This window comes from Corapipo altera, unplaced genomic scaffold (genome assembly GCF_003945725.1).
Source record: "Corapipo altera isolate COAL_440 unplaced genomic scaffold, ASM394572v1 79, whole genome shotgun sequence".
In the NCBI taxonomy this organism is placed as follows: domain Eukaryota; kingdom Metazoa; phylum Chordata; class Aves; order Passeriformes; family Pipridae; genus Corapipo; species Corapipo altera.
The window spans coordinates 3,584,811-3,601,889 of record NW_020884927.1 but is presented as its reverse complement, the minus strand read 5'-3'; the positions used below and the strand labels follow the sequence as shown (position 1 = coordinate 3,601,889).

The 17,079-nt window shown below is 44.7% G+C and overlaps 1 protein-coding gene across 7 annotated transcripts in view; it reads right to left on the bottom strand.

Moving 5' to 3' along the window:
- The window catches only part of PACS2 (phosphofurin acidic cluster sorting protein 2), a 72,792-nt gene that overhangs the window by 22,133 nt on the left and 33,580 nt on the right, over positions 1 to 17,079 (bottom strand). Inside the window, exons 5-16 of one of the 7 annotated variants that reach the window (XM_027658362.1) lie at positions 14,897 to 15,059; positions 13,750 to 13,823; positions 12,909 to 12,989; positions 10,524 to 10,583; positions 9,107 to 9,264; positions 7,082 to 7,172; positions 6,276 to 6,353; positions 5,399 to 5,520; positions 4,502 to 4,637; positions 3,714 to 3,818; positions 2,092 to 2,198; positions 1,225 to 1,379 (exon numbers count right to left, since the gene is read on the bottom strand). In XM_027658362.1, the coding sequence (XP_027514163.1) occupies positions 1,225 to 1,379; positions 2,092 to 2,198; positions 3,714 to 3,818; positions 4,502 to 4,637; positions 5,399 to 5,520; positions 6,276 to 6,353; positions 7,082 to 7,172; positions 9,107 to 9,264; positions 10,524 to 10,583; positions 12,909 to 12,989; positions 13,750 to 13,823; positions 14,897 to 15,059 (1,330 nt within the window). The remainder of the gene's footprint in view (positions 1 to 1,224; positions 1,380 to 2,091; positions 2,199 to 3,713; positions 3,819 to 4,501; positions 4,638 to 5,398; positions 5,521 to 6,275; positions 6,354 to 7,081; positions 7,173 to 9,106; positions 9,265 to 10,523; positions 10,584 to 12,908; positions 12,990 to 13,749; positions 13,824 to 14,896; positions 15,060 to 17,079) is intronic. The other 6 variants (XM_027658364.1, XM_027658363.1, XM_027658365.1 and 3 more) reach the window with 6 other exon arrangements.

The window sequence follows — 17,079 nt, the reverse complement described above, 5'->3', positions numbered from 1 at the left end:
TTTCACTTCCAAAGAGAGAACATTTTTCAAATCATTAATGACTGCAGGACAGAAAACTCTTTTTCTGAGGCCAGGAGACAGTCAGCAAGTGAGGATCAAAGTCTCAGTCACACAGATTCTCATTCAAAGCACATTGAACCTTGCAGAAAATATTTTTTTGTTTTTAGTCCCAAAAGGGCTCTCTCTTCTCTTCCTGTCAACCACTTTGGAAACTAAATGCCTTTCCTTACAGAAGGATCCAACTTCTACAAATCCTACCACTGAATCAGCAGCCTATCTCCACTGTTCATCGTGCTGGGTCACCAGCTTCTGATTCCCACAGGAGTTGCCATCACCTGGTCCCAATCCTAGAAGATTGGAAAACATCGAGAAAAAGGCTTTTCAAAGTTTTCTGCTGCCTACATCACCCAAGTGCTCTGTTCACACAAGTCAAGACTTGGACTAGACCAGCTCCTGGCCTCATACCCTTACCACACCAGCACTGCCCAGAGGTCCCTGCCCACAGCATCAGTGACTGCCTGGCTTCCCAGGCATTGCCACTACAACATTCCTTACGTTTCTGACTAGAACAAGACCCTTAATGTTGTTATCAGTCCATTCCATTTCCTTCAACACAGGCGACTGAAGCTGGGTAACTTTCCAGCCAGGCAGGCTTGTTAAGCTGCTTAAAAGGCAGAGATAAGGTGCAGAAAAACTGAGGGAAAAACCTGAGGAGAACAGCACGTAAAGGAAAGGTCAAAAGATGCATGTAATCTGAATAATTAAAATTCTCAGCAGTTTCAGAGCCTTTAAAAAATTTTCAACCCCTTCTCCACTAACATTTTTGGAGTCAGGCTCACAGAGGCCAGAACAGTTATCGCTTTGGGAAACATGGTGCCCAATGAATTTAACATTTTGGCCAGGGAAAGAGCTTCTAGGACATTATTCTGTGCATTTATTGTACCATGATAAAAAGATATATAAGAATCTCTCTGTATGGGGAAGAAGTACTTAACCCCTTGATTCAAATGAAAGGTTTACAAGTAGACTTTGGTATCAAGAACGTAAAGATGAAATTCACTCACGCAAGAGCAGCCAACACCAGCATTACACAATAATACAACAGTTTGCCTCATTTAACAGACATACATCTATAGCCAAAGCTTCCAGAAAGCCTTCTCCTGAGCAAACACAGCACATTTAACCCATTCATCTTTCTATGAAGAAAAACTGTTCCTTATTTACCTAGAGGGATGATCAAAAATCTCATGTAGCCGAGCCAGTCGGGAGTTTTGTGAGACAGCTGCTCTACAAAGAGCCTCAATACAGCACTGAGGTAATTCTGGGCTCCTGCCACTGCAATTTTAATTGGGTTTGGAGGCTGTGAATTGCAGTTACAGCTAGACAGAAAAAGAGGAAACATATTTGTAATCGTGTTTCAACCACATATTTCAGACCAAGTAACAAAAAAAAAAAAAGGTTAATAACAATTATGGCAGAAGAGAGTTCCTTCAATACAAAGGGCAATAGCACAATGATAATCAGCAGCTTAAAGCATTATTAATAAAATACACTTCTTCAGTAGTTTCTTAATTGGTCTCCTTGCTTCTTCTTTCACACATCTGGATCATCTAAAGGGCTAGACTCAACTATCTAGGTTAGGATGTACCCTACTGCTACTAGCTGCTGGGTCAGAGAACACTCTCAGGTACCCACAGCTATCAGCAGATAACTAAGGAGTGCCTTGAGGAATTAATTTGGGAATTACTTGGAGGAGGAAGCAAGAACTATTTAAAAAACACTTATTAGTTTTTCATGCTTTACTGCTGCATGTATCTGAGCTATGAGGCAGCCTCCAAAGCACAACCTTTTATAGTCACTGGTGTGGGTGACTTGCATCCCCCCACACATGGCAGAACATGAACAACTTTGCAGGGTTGGTGAGGGCTAAAGAGCCACACAATTCTGACCTCAGGAGAGCAGGTTGGAAGAAGTACTGAAAGGCAGAAGCTTCATCCAGTAGTTGAGAAATAAAATCCCTGGGCCCTGGGGCACAGGAACTGAGAGGCTTTTAGAGCTGAGACAAACAACACAAGCAAGGTGAGAACTTACTATCTCTGTATCCTGGAGACAATAGTGCTGAAAGCTGCCTGAATATCAGCAGAGGAGCATGTACAGACCACTGGCAATGTATGCTTTTGCAAGACATCTGATAGGTACTGAGGAGAGAACAGAACATTATATAGTCCTTTTTTGGTACAGTTTGTCACAAGAAGAAAACGTGCCTCCCCAAACCTCCCAGGTCTTCTCATACCCAAACTTGGGCTCTCTCCCTGTGTCTGATTTGTGATATGGCTGTTTCTCAAACACCTTGTCCTTGTGCAGCAGCCAAAGGAAAGCTTTTCCTCTAGAAAAATGGAAACACCTTCTTGACAGACAACAAGACCATATCCCAAACATAGCAACAACAACTCCAGAACAGCACAGTTTTTATGGTCACAGAGGGCAGGGCACCAGCAGAAGGCTGTTCACCTAGCAGACAGCACTGGGTAAGAGCAGATACTGTCTACTTGCCGGCTTCTAGAACTGCAGTTGCATCTCTCCCAGATTTCAAAAGGTTTTAAACAAATGCAATGTTCTGCCCACCCTTGAGCACTAAAAAAAAGGGATGGGTGCTATCAACATACATGTTCCTCATGAGGGACTGTTTCCCCTCCATGCAGCTAATGGGAAACAACACACAGCTTGTGTACACATGGACATAAATTATGGCACTTAGCAATTATCTCACACTTTTAAATTCTGTACTGCTAATCTATACAACCCAGCCATTGCTAAGTGCATGTCATCTGACACTGAAAGCACAAGCTGCCAGAACCACTGGAAGATGACCTACAATGCTTTCTGTTAATCTCTAGAAGGCATTTCTCTGTCTTCCAAGTATAGAGAAACTGGAAAGAGTAGTTCAGCTGGTATTTTTGCTCTCTTACACATTGAGACCCTAGTTCTTCCAGAAGCAGAAAGCCAAACCAGACAGTGTAACTCCAAATGCCTGGCACAAGTTCTCCAGGCAACAGTCACCGAGCACATGTTTATTGGTCCTCTGCCATACATAATTTATTGCTTTCTCAGAATAAGGTTCCAAAAGGAGAAAAATGTGTTCCAAACCTGTAACAAACCACCCCTTGTTGCCAGCAAAAAAAACATACTGCTCAGGGTTCTCCTTAACAAAACTATCACTCAGAAAGGATGGGGTGACAGACCTGCAGTCAGGAATCATGAGTGCATGTGCACAGCTACGAAGCTGACCCAAAATATTTTCTCCTGTGTTCACCACCTGCGTTTAGAAATCTCAGCCTAAACCACAGGTTAGACCTCCCTGCTGCTTTTGTTCCATTCTACCACAGTTTAGAAGCAGGCTTTTAAGTGCAAGGGTCAAGCCATTCCCAGTGTGCTGCTAAACAGAAGGAATGGTACTTTATAGAAGAGAAAACACCTCTGTGGAAACATTTAGGTGGTAAAAGCTTTACAAGACCCACAGCATCTCGAGGTCAAATGAAATCCAACCTGTAGGCACTAAGCACTCAGTAGGTTGCCAGCCCCCACGCACCACCACTGCTCTTCCAACCAAGCAACAGAACCTACTTGGTTAGTGGTAGAGCTCAAGGCCTGTCCATTCCTGAGGAGGAACAGCGCAGGAGAACTGTGCTTCAGGTAACGTCTCCTGCCTTTACCTGGCCTTGCCAGTCAGATGTATTGACAAGAATAATGTTTTCTGGCAGCTGGTCGTCGGAAACCAGGATGTGATTTAGTTGGTCATACACTGTTTTCCTGGGGATCTGGAAATAAAGACATGGAGAAGAGAACAGTAAAAGATGTCACGTAACCATCAAGCCATCAGCTCTAGTTCTTGCAATTCATGAGAGGTGGCTGTGCATGGCTGGTCAGTGATCCCATCAGGAAAGGCACACTAGCAGCACATGGGACTGACACTCAGCAGCTTCTTCAGTATTAGCCACCTTGGACTGGTTGGCCATTACTTCTTCTGCCATGCACTTTTGCTTATATCACTTTATACCAACTAATAGTAGCCCAACAATTTAGGATTCATAAAAGCCAGGAACAGTCTCCTCCAAGGAGGGAAATAAGTGAGTCCTGCAGCTAATAAAAGCATGGCACATATGCTGTGCACAAGTCAGTCCCCTACTGCAATCCCTAGCAATCTGCCTTAGTTCAAAGGAGTAATTCCTCAACACATTCCTATTCATTTCTCATTCTAACAATCTGTCCCAGTGTTTTCAGTTTATGGCTGGCTGACAAAACAACAAGCTGGCAAATCCCAGCAGACTGGATGGAAGATACAGTTTTAGCCAAGACATAAATTCCCTCCTTCCTGAAGCTACAGGGCCCAGTTCCTTTCCAGCAGGGACAGAACTCGGACCAGAATGAAAAGGACCATGGGAAACAGTTGGAAAAGAGGAAAAACTATGGGTGGCTGGAGAGACAATAATCATTTTAACACCTGTAAGTGGTGCCGGGTGTCTGGAGAGCGCTCATTGTCCAGGCTGTTGGCTCTCTCGTTCTGTGGCCTCACTGGTTGCCTCTCCTTCAGAGATGTGCTTCTTCCCCGACGTCCCGTCTGCTTCCCTTCAGACCTGCTAGAGAGATGTGCTTACATTCCAGAGCTGGCTCGTATCTGAGTGAGACCCACCTCCCAAATCCCAGAACTCCCAGTCTGGCAACCTCAATAATCCGAGCGAAGGCACTGGGGAATTGTGCACGTAGATCTGAGTTAGCTTGAGACCTGTTAATTCTGCTTCTGATAGTGCAGAGTGCATGGTTCAGCTACAGAGCACATTCCCAGAAGTCCCAGGAAGACTTCCACAGCCCATGCTTAGACCCACACCACTGCTCTGCTATTGCTACACCAGCATAAATACGATCCAGCCGTGCAAACTGCAGTCATGCACTCCCAAGCAGCACAGAAATACCTCCAAAAGAATATCTATTTACTTGCAAACCAGAGAAACTATACTGTTGGATTGCTGACGCCCACATTCACTATCCTATTTGGGAAGGTTTAAAGGTTAGATTTGACAACCAACCACCTTTCATGCCAAAATCAGCATCAGATATTGACTTAGCAACAATATCTTTAAGCAAGTAGCTCCAGAGTTCTATAAAACCTCCTTGGTCATGGAGCAGGTACAACACAGGAGACCAAAGCAGCCTCAGAGCGGTGCTGCCCTTCAGGGCTCTGAGCATTCATTTACCAAGTGCTCAACACCCATCATTCAAATGCCCAAACACAAAGAGGGTGTCCTTGCAGTCAGTGGCATCATGACCAAACCCTTGCACACTGTCCCTGACCTCCTGAGCAGCCCTGCAGCAGGCACAATGCTGTCCCCCCTCTCTCTACCTGGTGGACGGGATGATGAGGGACTCTGTCTTAGTGATCTTCCCGCTGGGTGGGAGCTTCTCAACAAACACGTCTGGTGTGGGGAGTTCAGCCTCCTGGACCTCAGCTTGCTGGTTAGACTCCTGCAAAAACACAGGGAACAGAGTTACCAGGAACAAATCCTCCCCTCTTCTCACCTGGAGAGCTTTGCTCTGGCTGGGGCACATTGAGCCTGCCTCCTCCAGACATGCTACTCACTGCCAAAAGGGAGAAGCCAATACTGGTTACCTGGGGTTACCAGTTCCCAGCTCTGCCTCACAAGGGAGCTTGAGGTAGAAAAAGTAGGATGCTATTTGGAACAGGCACTCTCCCAGCTAAAAGCCAGGGACATGACTCCTCATGAAGTGCAGATTAATTCAGCTTACCCAAATGAACTAGCAGAGAGAGAAAGACATGGGATAAATGTTACACACTTTGTGTCCCCAGCAGAGCAACTTGAGCTTTGGGATTTTTACCCCAAGAACAGTTTGATTTCTGCCAATTCAGCTTGAAGTAATACTTCTGCCCAATAGCATGGAACAGGTCTGAGAACCCTTTTCAGGATGGTACACATGCTCAGTGGCATACTTTGGGTCAGCCTTCCTCAAACCAAGAGAAAGGCTGTTTGAAAAGAAGGCCATGTAAAGCATTTCAGTTGCAAAAAGTTGAAAGACAAGAACCTCCAACAACTAAGGTCAGGAGGAGAGCTCAGCGTTATCTTCACTGCAGCTGATGTTACCCATGGAAGTTGTGTTGCACATGCAACTACATGGACAGACAGAAACATGGTAGAGCATGCAGCTCCCAGCTGACACCCTAACTGACAGGAGGAACATCAACAAATGCATTTTCAACTTACATAAGGGACAGTGTCAGAAATACTGTCTCCTGTATGTTTGGTTCCAAGACTCTTTGTCTTTTCAGGCACTTCTACCTGCTTGAGAGGAGAAAAATCATCAGGAGGTTTAGCACAAGCACAGTTTCCAGCCACACTCTCTGGATCAGGCTACTCAAAAGACAGACTTCTCCGTTTAAACATGGCACAGCTCTGCAGGATGAACAGGAGTACTTCCTGGCCACACCAGGACCAAACATATTAGTGTGGGATGTGGCTGAGCTTGTGCACAATACACAGTAGAGGCAAGGAAGTGCCCTGGAATGGGACTGACCCTTTATGCAGCCAATATGCCCATCCACAAGGGGATGGAAAAAGGGCTGAGCTGCCTCTCAGTGTTCGCTCTCAGCCACCATGAAAAATATGCCAAAAACAGTAAGGTAAAGCCTCCTCCAAACAGTGCCAAAAAGTCCCTAAAACTCCCAGGCAACATCTCTCACCCTGGCAGTCATTTCACCTGAGAATCTGAAACTAATCATACCATTACTGAGTGCTTAATACATAACCTGAAGATGTATCCTTAAGTTAATACAGTATTTGCATTAAAAAAGAAAACAAAACAAAAAACCCAAAACAAACAAACAAAAAACTGCCCCAATCCCACAAAGAAAACCAAGAACCAAATGTGTTTTCTTAGGAGAAAATTCATATCTCTGCATCCAAGTCTTTGGAGGAGGTCAGAGGGGGTGCTTTAATTTACACATGCAAATAGAGCTAGTGCAGGTCTGCTATATTACCTGCAGACAGGTAACACTTGAAACGTGACTTACAGGACTTGATGGCTCTCTCTGGCTCCTGATGCTATGGATGCTACCAATTTCTGTCTGAGAGCTGGAGTGTGACAGTCCTTCAAAATAAGGTCTGAATAAGAAAAGAAAAATGACTTCCTTAGTATCAAAAACACCACAGAAGTCCACCACATTCACAGCAAAGCAACATGACTGTTCCCAGGGGGTCTTACTGCTCTCCCCAGTGGTTCCAGTAAAATTTATAGGCTAATTTTAAAAGGAGAGGATGATCTCCGGGACAGTAAGAGAAGCCAAAAAGTCCAAGGATTTCTGTCTAGCCCTGACACTGTCTGACTGTCACACAGGAGACTATTTTTATAAAGCTCTTATTAGGAATGCCTGCACACTCTCACTCTACACAGCAAACAGCAGCTTTTGCTTTCATAAGATCCAGGGTGGGCATGTGGTCCAGCATATTCCCACAGCAGAACAGAATGCACATTGACCCCACAAAAGCATTTGTGTCCTTACTACCCCAAGCACCAGGTGCAAAGTTTCACAATGACCATCTTGTTTCATGTAGCAAATGCTGATTGAACTACACAACATTCCAGACAGGGTCTAACTCCTGACTGAAACACAGCAACTAGAATTACTGCCTCCCCTCCCGCCCCCCCCCGATACTCTGCTCCTGTGGGTAAGTGAATCTTGGTGTTAATATGCATTTTATTTCCAGCTTGCATCTGGATTTGGCTCTCAGCCCTAGGCTCCAATTACACATTTGCTCAATAAGATAAGGTAGCACACACACAATCAGATTGTGCTTCCACATAAGAGGCAGCTCATCACATCAGGCTACAAGACTCAATTACAATTTAAGGAACTGATTTTTTTTGTTGCAGGAAAAATTTGCCTACAAGCCATCAGCATTTATCACATCCTCTTCAAGATATGAACTCAAGAACTGGATGCAGCAAACCACAAAGCGTCTCTCCAGGATCAGACACAGTAAAGTTCCAATTTCAGCATTATTCCAGTAATCACATATCTCAGAACAGTTAGCTCCTTGGCTCCAGGGAACAGGATATGAACTCTCGGTGTGTACAGTAAAACATTTTTGCTTGTTTCAAACTGCTGCTTACCACAACACATCTACTTTCAAATCCCTTCAAGGTAGGGCCTACCAACTGGTAATATCTTGGGTCAAGCTCCAAACCTTTGTAAGCCACCAACCCCATCACTTATCACTGCTGCTCCAATCTATTCTCGACATCATCTGGGTCACTCCAGACTCAGAATTTATTCTCAACCCAAGTGCTTTGTTTCAGAGCCATCACAACAGTGAAGGCCTGAGCACACAACCGCACACCAGTCAGAAGGATGAGTGCAGCTCAAAGAGTCTCATGTCTTCAGTCATTATTGGGCAGAGATGTGACACAGGGCAGGGATGTGTCACCCCCATTAGTTCAGGGTTCTGTATCTGCTCAAGACCCCGAGCCAGTGATCCCCAGTTCAACTCTACAGTGCTGTGATTGACCCACACATCAGTGCCCACAAAAGCCCTTTCAGAACAGGCTTGAGTGTATCTATATGCACTGCAGTCAGCGCCCTTGGGCCCTGAGGAATTAATTTGTTTTCTGCAGTTCTGTTTCCTTAATCCTTGCAAAGGCTGTCTTTCCACACAGGGTATTACCAGCCTTTCCAGAAAGACAGTCTGCCTTGCCCATCCCTGCCACTACTTCTGCAGCTTCCAACAACACCATCTTCTACCTTAGCACACATTTCCTATCTGTTTCTACCACTTCCTCAAAACTCTGCCTGCCTGTCAGCAGTTCCTACCCCTGTGCTCAGGTGGCAGGGCAGCATAACATCTGCAAAGGGAACAAGGAAGAACTGACACACACACTATCCCAAGCTCACAAGCAGTCATTCCCATTCTCACAACCCACACTAGGGTTCCAATGAGGGGGAAAACCAGAATGGAGGTGTGGGTATGAAACCAACATCTGATCTGTGCTGACACTGCACGGTCTCTCTCTGGCCCAGCATAAGCTGCCTCACACTTACTTTAACTTTGGCTTTGGAGTGCTCAAGACACTGTCATCATCCTCCATTTCTGGCCCGCTGTCACTGGGGTTCTCTATATCCAGTGTGTCATATAGAAGGTCCAAATCCTCCTCCACCTCTGGAACGTGCTCTGCTGGGTCCTGCTCTGAATCCAGAACCTACACACAGGACAGAAACAGGTATCACTGAGCCTGTCAGGAGACAGATTGATCCCACATCACCTGTGCTCTCCCCAGGACTGCAGTACATGGTCCTGGGAGTAAGATTCTATTCCTGGAGCTTGGATACTATATCTGACAGGAGCATTAAATATGAGAAATGCATGTTTTGGATCAAGCTTGTCAGTGTCTGGTTAAGCAGGAGTTTCATATTGGACTAGACATCCATGAGCAAGCCATTTAACTACAGGTTATGTCCATTATTCAACTCCATTCTATAAACAATGCTTTGAAAAGGCTGTAAGGGAGTCCCAGTTTTCTTAGAATCACCACAAAACTCCAGTATTCCCAACAGCGTAACCGGTCTTGGGTTTTACTGAAAAAGCTGCCCTGACAACTTCTCATTTGATACCCAAAAATGTCCACAAGAGGCGCCTGAAACCTGGACAAGGATCCACTGCCACCCACACACAAGGCAGAACAGACACCTCACGCTGAACTTTCCTGGTTGCTTTGCACATCCTCCAGAGTAAGCAGGGAGCTGTGCTCAGTTCAGAGCTTGCTTTTTGAGTGGCAGCTCTGGAAAAGTGGCAGCTCAGCTGTCTGAGCCCTTAGCTATGGGTGCTGACTCTGCTGAGCTAACTTGGGAAGAACAGCAAAGCTAACAGGACTGTTTGAAAGCATAAGGAAGCACGAGGAGTTACTCACTCTTTCCCACAAGCCACAAAATCAACACACGGCCAAACAGCCAACTGAGTTGTTAACTGTTTTTATTAGACACTTAATGTTACACAGGGGTTCTGGATCTGTTTCATCATTTTCAGCTATGACCAAACAGCTGACTCCTGTGGATCTGTGCTCCCTGTCCAAGTTTTACATGTCTTGCCTGGCTGTTCTAGTGAGATGATCAAATAGGCTGGGATTTAACTTCACAAGCAACATACACCATAGACTATTTGCCTTTGAAAGGGTCAAAGATAATTTCAAAGCAGTCTGCAAAACTAATGGGTACACAGATGGCTGCCAAAATCTGCTTTTGATAAAACTTGATCTAGAAAGTGTTTGCTGACATTTAGAAGCTGGCCCTCAAGCCTCCATGCAAGGCCAGGGTGTAAGGAAAGGTCACATCCACTGCAGACTTAAAAACAAAATGAGGGAAACTATGGGAAAATGGGAGAGTGTTTCTGAAGACTAAAGCAAGATGTTCCAAGCAGAGGGCAACACGGAAGACAGGAAGGCTTACAGAATTAATTACTTACCTCATCAGACACTTTAAACCTCTTCAGCAATGCCACAACCTTCTGTTTGAAGTTTTGTTGCTGTAAGTTAAAGACACTTTTACATAAGTAAAGCATTACGTGAACTGTTCTCTCTGTCTGCAAGAAGCCCAGACACATCTCACACTGGTGCTCTAGCTGCTGCTTCAAATCAAACAGTTCCTGGCACCACAGACCACATCTCTGCTCTTCTTACGTTGAAATCAGCTTTTCCACACCTATGATAATTTCATTCCTGCATTACCACAACCTAGGTCCCACTCCACCAAGCAATATAAGTCTCCTGGCCCTGACAGATGGCACATTGCTCTTGGTTGGACACACAGGGGATAATAAATCATTTTATCTGCCAGATCACCTCCTATACCTATTCGACAGATTTTTGGCAAACATTTGACTGTCAGCTTTTCTGATTCATAAAAAGGGTGAGCCAACACAGGCATCCACCCACTGACCCAAAGAACAACTATGTTTTTTACCACCAAAGCATGGATTTGGTTTTTTTGCAGGAGCTTGCAGTTCATTCTGGCAGGTTGAACTATTTGAGTAACAGCACTGGAGAAAAGCTGTGAGGCTTGTCCTTAGCTCTTGTCCCTATCACAAAAATGCTTCCCAAGTCATAGCCCCAGATCCTAGACACAGCAAAGACCAAGTCTAAAACAACACAAGCCAAACCACTGCATTTCTTTTGTCTTTGCTTGCCCCTAAGAGCCCCCTCTTTTGCAGGATGAAACAGCTGAGATTTACCATGAGCTGCCCAGCCCTTCTCTGCCTGTCACTGACCAACCCAATATGCACAGTGTGAAAAAAAGGAAGATGAGAAGGGCCTAGGTTTGAGTGCTGGTACAGAGCTTTTGAAGCGGCATCCCTATGTCAGAAGGAAAGGGGGTAGAAAGTGGCTGGTACCAGGACACACTTAGGTGAAGAAAGTTGTTCACTTGCTGGCTCTCCTGTATCTCTCACGAGCTCTTCTTGCAAGTCCAACTGCTCGCTCCCACTCTGGCCTCAGACAGTTCATACAAACCCATGTCTTCAAAACTAGCCCTTTACCTCTCAACTCACATCCTGTGAGCTGCAGCCACCTCCTAGACAGCTGAAGTTTAGGGGGAATAAATGCCCCAGACTCTTCAAAGACTGCCCTATTTCTGTCTCCAATGCACCTGTGAGGCCAAGATGCTCTCATGATAGTGAGGGTTTTCCTCTGGCTCAGGACATCAAGCAAAATCATCCATCACACAGATCACCTTGGACCAGCTGGGCAGTCTGTGGAGGGAGGACACAAAATGCAGTAGCTAAGGTGACATGGCAAGAGCTGTTTGCTAGCCTGAATGGTTTGACAGCAAGGAGATTTGGTTTGGAGCTGCATTGATGTTAACTTAAGTAGCAGCACCAAACCCAGGTTTGCACCAGTTACACACACTGGAGATTCAGTATCAGTTCACAGATCAGGGCCAGAAAGACTTTCCTATTATGAGTTGGTTCCTTAATAACCAAGTGGTGGGTTTTGTCCTGGCTGGTCACTTACACTTCAAAACAATACTAAAGACAACAAGGATATGAACTAGTACACTCCTGGTCTCATAGAAAGGATCTTTATACCGTTAGATTTAGGTCAAAACAGGGTTTATTTCAAACCTTACAAAAATATGAATTTCAGAAATAGTCTTACAGGTGGTAGAATGATCTCCAAACTTAGTCCTAATACCAAAACCAAAACTAATCCATCCTGGTGATTCTGAGTTATTGTCATCACTGACATGCACAAACACTGCAAGCAGAAAGCTGCATTATGGACTGGTCAAGCACAAGTCCCTGCTCCATACAAGTGCAGCATTGCAGGCATACTTATGCTTGTATGAGCGGGTGGATAGCTGCATGCATCCTTCCAAAGCATCTATATATTTAATATCCAGCTATTTGTTTTGCCTCAGCACCACATGCAACACCTCACGTTCATCTGTCAAACTCCAGGCCTTGACTAAGCTGCTTCATTTTGAAACCCTCCTGCTGGTCTCTCCCATGCAGAGCCCAAATAGAAGAGCTTTCCTTCAGTTACAGCTACTTTCAGGACTTACATGAGCATGGATCCTGCACTGTCTTCTTCAATGGGAGTGGAAATTCATACCTTTGCATGATTTTTAGAGCTCCTTAACTTTGCAGCCAAAGGACACTGAAGACAGCACATGCACACAACTTGGATGGTCCCACTCCCTGAACCGGCTGCTTTTCCTAGCTCTTTGCATGCTGTGACAGTGCCCCCAAGCTCTCTGCAGGGCAGCATGTCTAGTACTGCTGCTCCCACAAGCCACATGCACTGCACATCCTGGCCAAACCCCGTCAGTGTTAGTATAACTAATTTCCACCGACCCTGGTTATGGACGTCGTTCTTACTATCGATCTCCGCTGCTTCTTGGGCTTCCCCAGCTCGTACTCATCATCATCCAAATCCTGAACAGAAAGAGGATTCCTGTGTTACCTTATGATTCTGTGACACATGAGCATTTAAGCACTAAAAATGTTCCTTCTATGAAGATGAACCTGCTGCCCTGCCTTCCAGGCATTCAGCGTTTGCCTTAATTGCAATTACAATGGTAGAGGGAAAAAGGCAGTTATTCCAGGTCTGCAGACACAGGAATAACAGCTTCGAGAAGCAAAACAGCCCTAGTTTTACATTCAAGGAACAAGGACAGTCATAACCCCACATTTTGTTTGGTTCCTCTCTCGGTACCCTCCAAGAGGTGGAAGGCAGGTGATGCCAGAGTCTGAAGGCAAATAAGACCCAAACTCAAAAGCATCTCGCATCTAACCAGTGAGTTCTTTGTAAGGACCTATTTTGCAAAAGGTATTAAAGACTAAAGACTGCCTCAGACCCCACTGGTCCTTTAACTACAACTGGGGATCCAGTTGGGCTCTTTGAATCCAATCACTACTATAGAAGCAATAGTCATGCCTTGACCATTAAGCAGAGAAACACAAGGATACTAATGTTTTTTAAGGGAGATCAAGTCCAAACATGTGAACAGATAAATCACAGCATGGTAGAAGAAATGGGCTGTTGTGCAGGCTTTCTCCACAGCAGCTAAACACTTGGTAACAGTCTCACACTGGTATGGTTTAGCTAAAGAAACAGACTTTTAGTTTCAAGCATGAGCTGAGAGTGTACCTGCTCTACTGAGCTCACAGAGAGAAACCATGCCCTAAACAGTACCTGGCCCTGTACGGCATCATCACTGGCCTCCTGCTCAGAAGAGAAGCTCTCGTACTCTTCCTCGGAATAGTTGTCTGAAAGGGAAGGAAAGAGGGGAGAGATCCTGTGAAACTCCTTTAAGGTGAGGACATGGTCTCATCTCAGGAGCAGAAAAGGCCGAGTCACAAATCAAGAAAGGAGGCACACAAGGAGAAGATAAACTAGCAGGCATCTATCTGTGCTAGAACCAGGGAGATGGGAACTGTCTGGAGGTAAAGAACAAGGAGAAACACTTCCAGCAAGAAGGAATGACCAGCACACAGATAAGGCTCCTTGACACATCACCTCAATTTACCCTGGAAAGGATCACCTGGTAGACAGCAGCAAGTAAAGAGGTTTCTCCACAGGTGAAATTACTTCTTCCCCCTAACATGGGCATAACCAGCTTAAAGGACCAAGTAAAACATGACAGGAGAGTCTAAATCCTTTACTGAAATGACACTTCAGGTGAGCCGCCTTGACTCAGGCAACAACACACAAGCACCTGTGTGAACTACCTTCAACAGTTCACTCTTGCAGCAGTGAGCAGAAGCTGGTGCCATGTAAAAAGATGATCACAAGTAGAAACCCAATGTCTTCCCTATATAGTGCACAACACCATGGATTTACACTCATTAAACCAGGCCATCTACGCTCACTAAACCAGGCCATCATCCATAGCAAAACACGTTGCAGGTTTGCAGGTCTCATCTAAAGTTAATGAGATTTATTGTAGAATACTCAAAATAAAAAGAAGATGGAAGAGGAGCTTAAATGTGAATCTCCTGAATACAACACTTATCCAGGTGAGAAGCTACAGGTTCTCAACACGCCCACCAGTAATGCTGGTAGAGGGTTGTGAGAACACAGCTAACAGCTGGATGGCTCAGGCCTGGTCTGGTATGCAGGAGAAGCTTTGACAACTCGATCCCCCACTCCTGTCACACTCCCTGCTTGCACAGCAACTCATTTGCAAAGTGGGTTTTCTTTGTATTAATCAGTTATAGACACAGCAACTTGTGCAAACCAGCTCTCATTTGTCCCAGGAAGCATCTAAACTCAGGTGGGGTTTAACTGCAGCTGGTTCTGGAAGACACTGGTCCTCAGAGCATGTGGTTGTAACTCTTACCTGTAGACTTGATTTTCTGGCTGGCCTGCATGGTGCTGTCTTCATGGTCGATTGGCTGACTGGACAAGGAGAAGATCCAGATTTCTGCTACCTTCACTGCAGCCTCTTTGATGTTGCTGAAAAGGCTCAGAACCTGGCCACCTTCTGTTGGGTGCTGCATGACCTGGGACAGAAATTAAGCTGTAGAAATCTGCATTTAAATGTATTTACACTTGCATCATTTGCATACTACAAGAGTTATTTATGTTAACACAGTCACTCCACATTTCCAAGAACAGAAGCAAGTCAAGAACTGCAGGAGCCACTTGCAGGCAATACACAGTGTTAGTTGAGATTATATCTGACTACTAATGAAAGTGATGGAAGGAAAGAAAAAACATTCTGAGCTTAACAGGTGATTAGCTCATCCCTGAAGCACAGTACTTGACTACCTCATTACTATGTATAGGCTTCCACGGCACAGTACTGATTTGAATTATCAAGTCACCCACCTTATGAACACCCAATTAAGGAACATAATTTTGTCTTAAAGCCCTGCAGAAGAGCCAGTAAAGGCAAAAATTCTTGGTGAGATACAGACGTCAAGTGCTTCCTAAAGCAAAAATCCCTGCTCCAAAGAGCCAGTCCATGAATCTCAGAGGAACTGGCTACCCCAGTATAATGAAGCAGTAGGTCACGAAAAACAAGACGGTGGAGGCAGAGAGACATTCCAGTGAGGGTTCCTCCTTCCTTTGCCACTCACAGGGCTCTCCCCAGAATATAAGTCTTCTGTTCTGCTCTTGCCCCACCAGAGTCAGCAAGCATATCCCCTCTCTTGCACCTCGGCTTTCCAACATACACCAGGCTGCTTTGTCAGCTCCTCACGTGGGTCTAAACAGACCTGAGCTGACGAGGAACACATGCCCTTGCCCTGAAACTCTGCTCAGACCCTCAACTCCAATTCGCTGCTTTGTTTCAACAGATACAAGAACTTCTTTTTTTTTCTTGTTTTTTTAAGGAATGAGTCAGTGCAGTTCAGGGGTCATTATCCTATAAACTGCAAAGGGAAGGGGGGGAGCTTGTAAAATTTGTTTTCCTTAAGACTTCAATTTCATAAATATTCCAGATGAGCTGGAGAGCAACTATTTCCTAACATGGTGCACCTTTGAACATTTTTGACCTTCTGATCTCAGTCAGCTGACATTACAAACAGGCATAAGAGAAACCACATGCAGCAGCAGCAGCAAATGTCCAACACTTAGAAGTTCCCTGATGGTTCTAATTAATGGGCCCACATGTTTTCTGCCTTACAGCAGTATTTAATTTCTAGTTCTTCAACAAATCCAACACAGTACAGGAAAAATGTTAGCTGCAACACCACAAACTTGGCCAATTCAAATGAGGAGTTCACCATTTACTGCAAGACTGAGGGAAGATGAACTCACAGAAGAGAAGTCGTCCTTATAATGAATTATTTAATATAGTAATAACTCACCACAACATAACACCAGCTTATTTTGGATAAAAATGATTTGTTGACAAAATGCAGTCTGATGAAAAATATTGGGATTAAGCTGGACTTGCTACTGGTAAGCCCACCCCAAAATACTCAGAAACAGAAACAGCAGACATTAAGCAGGGCATGAAATAATGAAGCATGGAGCTACACCATTCAGAAAGCCTTAGTGAATAATTTATCCCTACTTGATTCCAGAATTAACTTTATCATTTACTTCTCATGAATAGAACTCCACCTACATTACCAACAGCCATGAAATAAGAATGGCAAAAGGTGTTTTAAGCAAAATGGGAGGAATTACTTAATGCTGACCTGTCATACTGTTGCACTGAGAAGCACAGCAAACTTTGCTTTAACTTTACCATTTCTCAGGATTCAAAGGCTTGCCCAAGTGACCCTATCTGTCTTGTCCTGCACTTTTGATCTGGACCCCTAACTCTAAAAAGAGCCACAAAACAGTAACAAAACCCTCACAAGGTCATAAGCTAGCCTTGTGAAAGCTTTAGCTCTCAAGATACGATGCAGAAAACACTCAATATTATTACTCAGTAGTAAAACCCGTTTAAAATATTGCTCTGTGAATATTGATTACAGCTATTACGACAGCTATATGAAATCCTGCCAGGTACTTTTCAATGAGGAAAATGACAAAAATGAGTCTGAAGAGAAGGGAAAGCGTCCACCT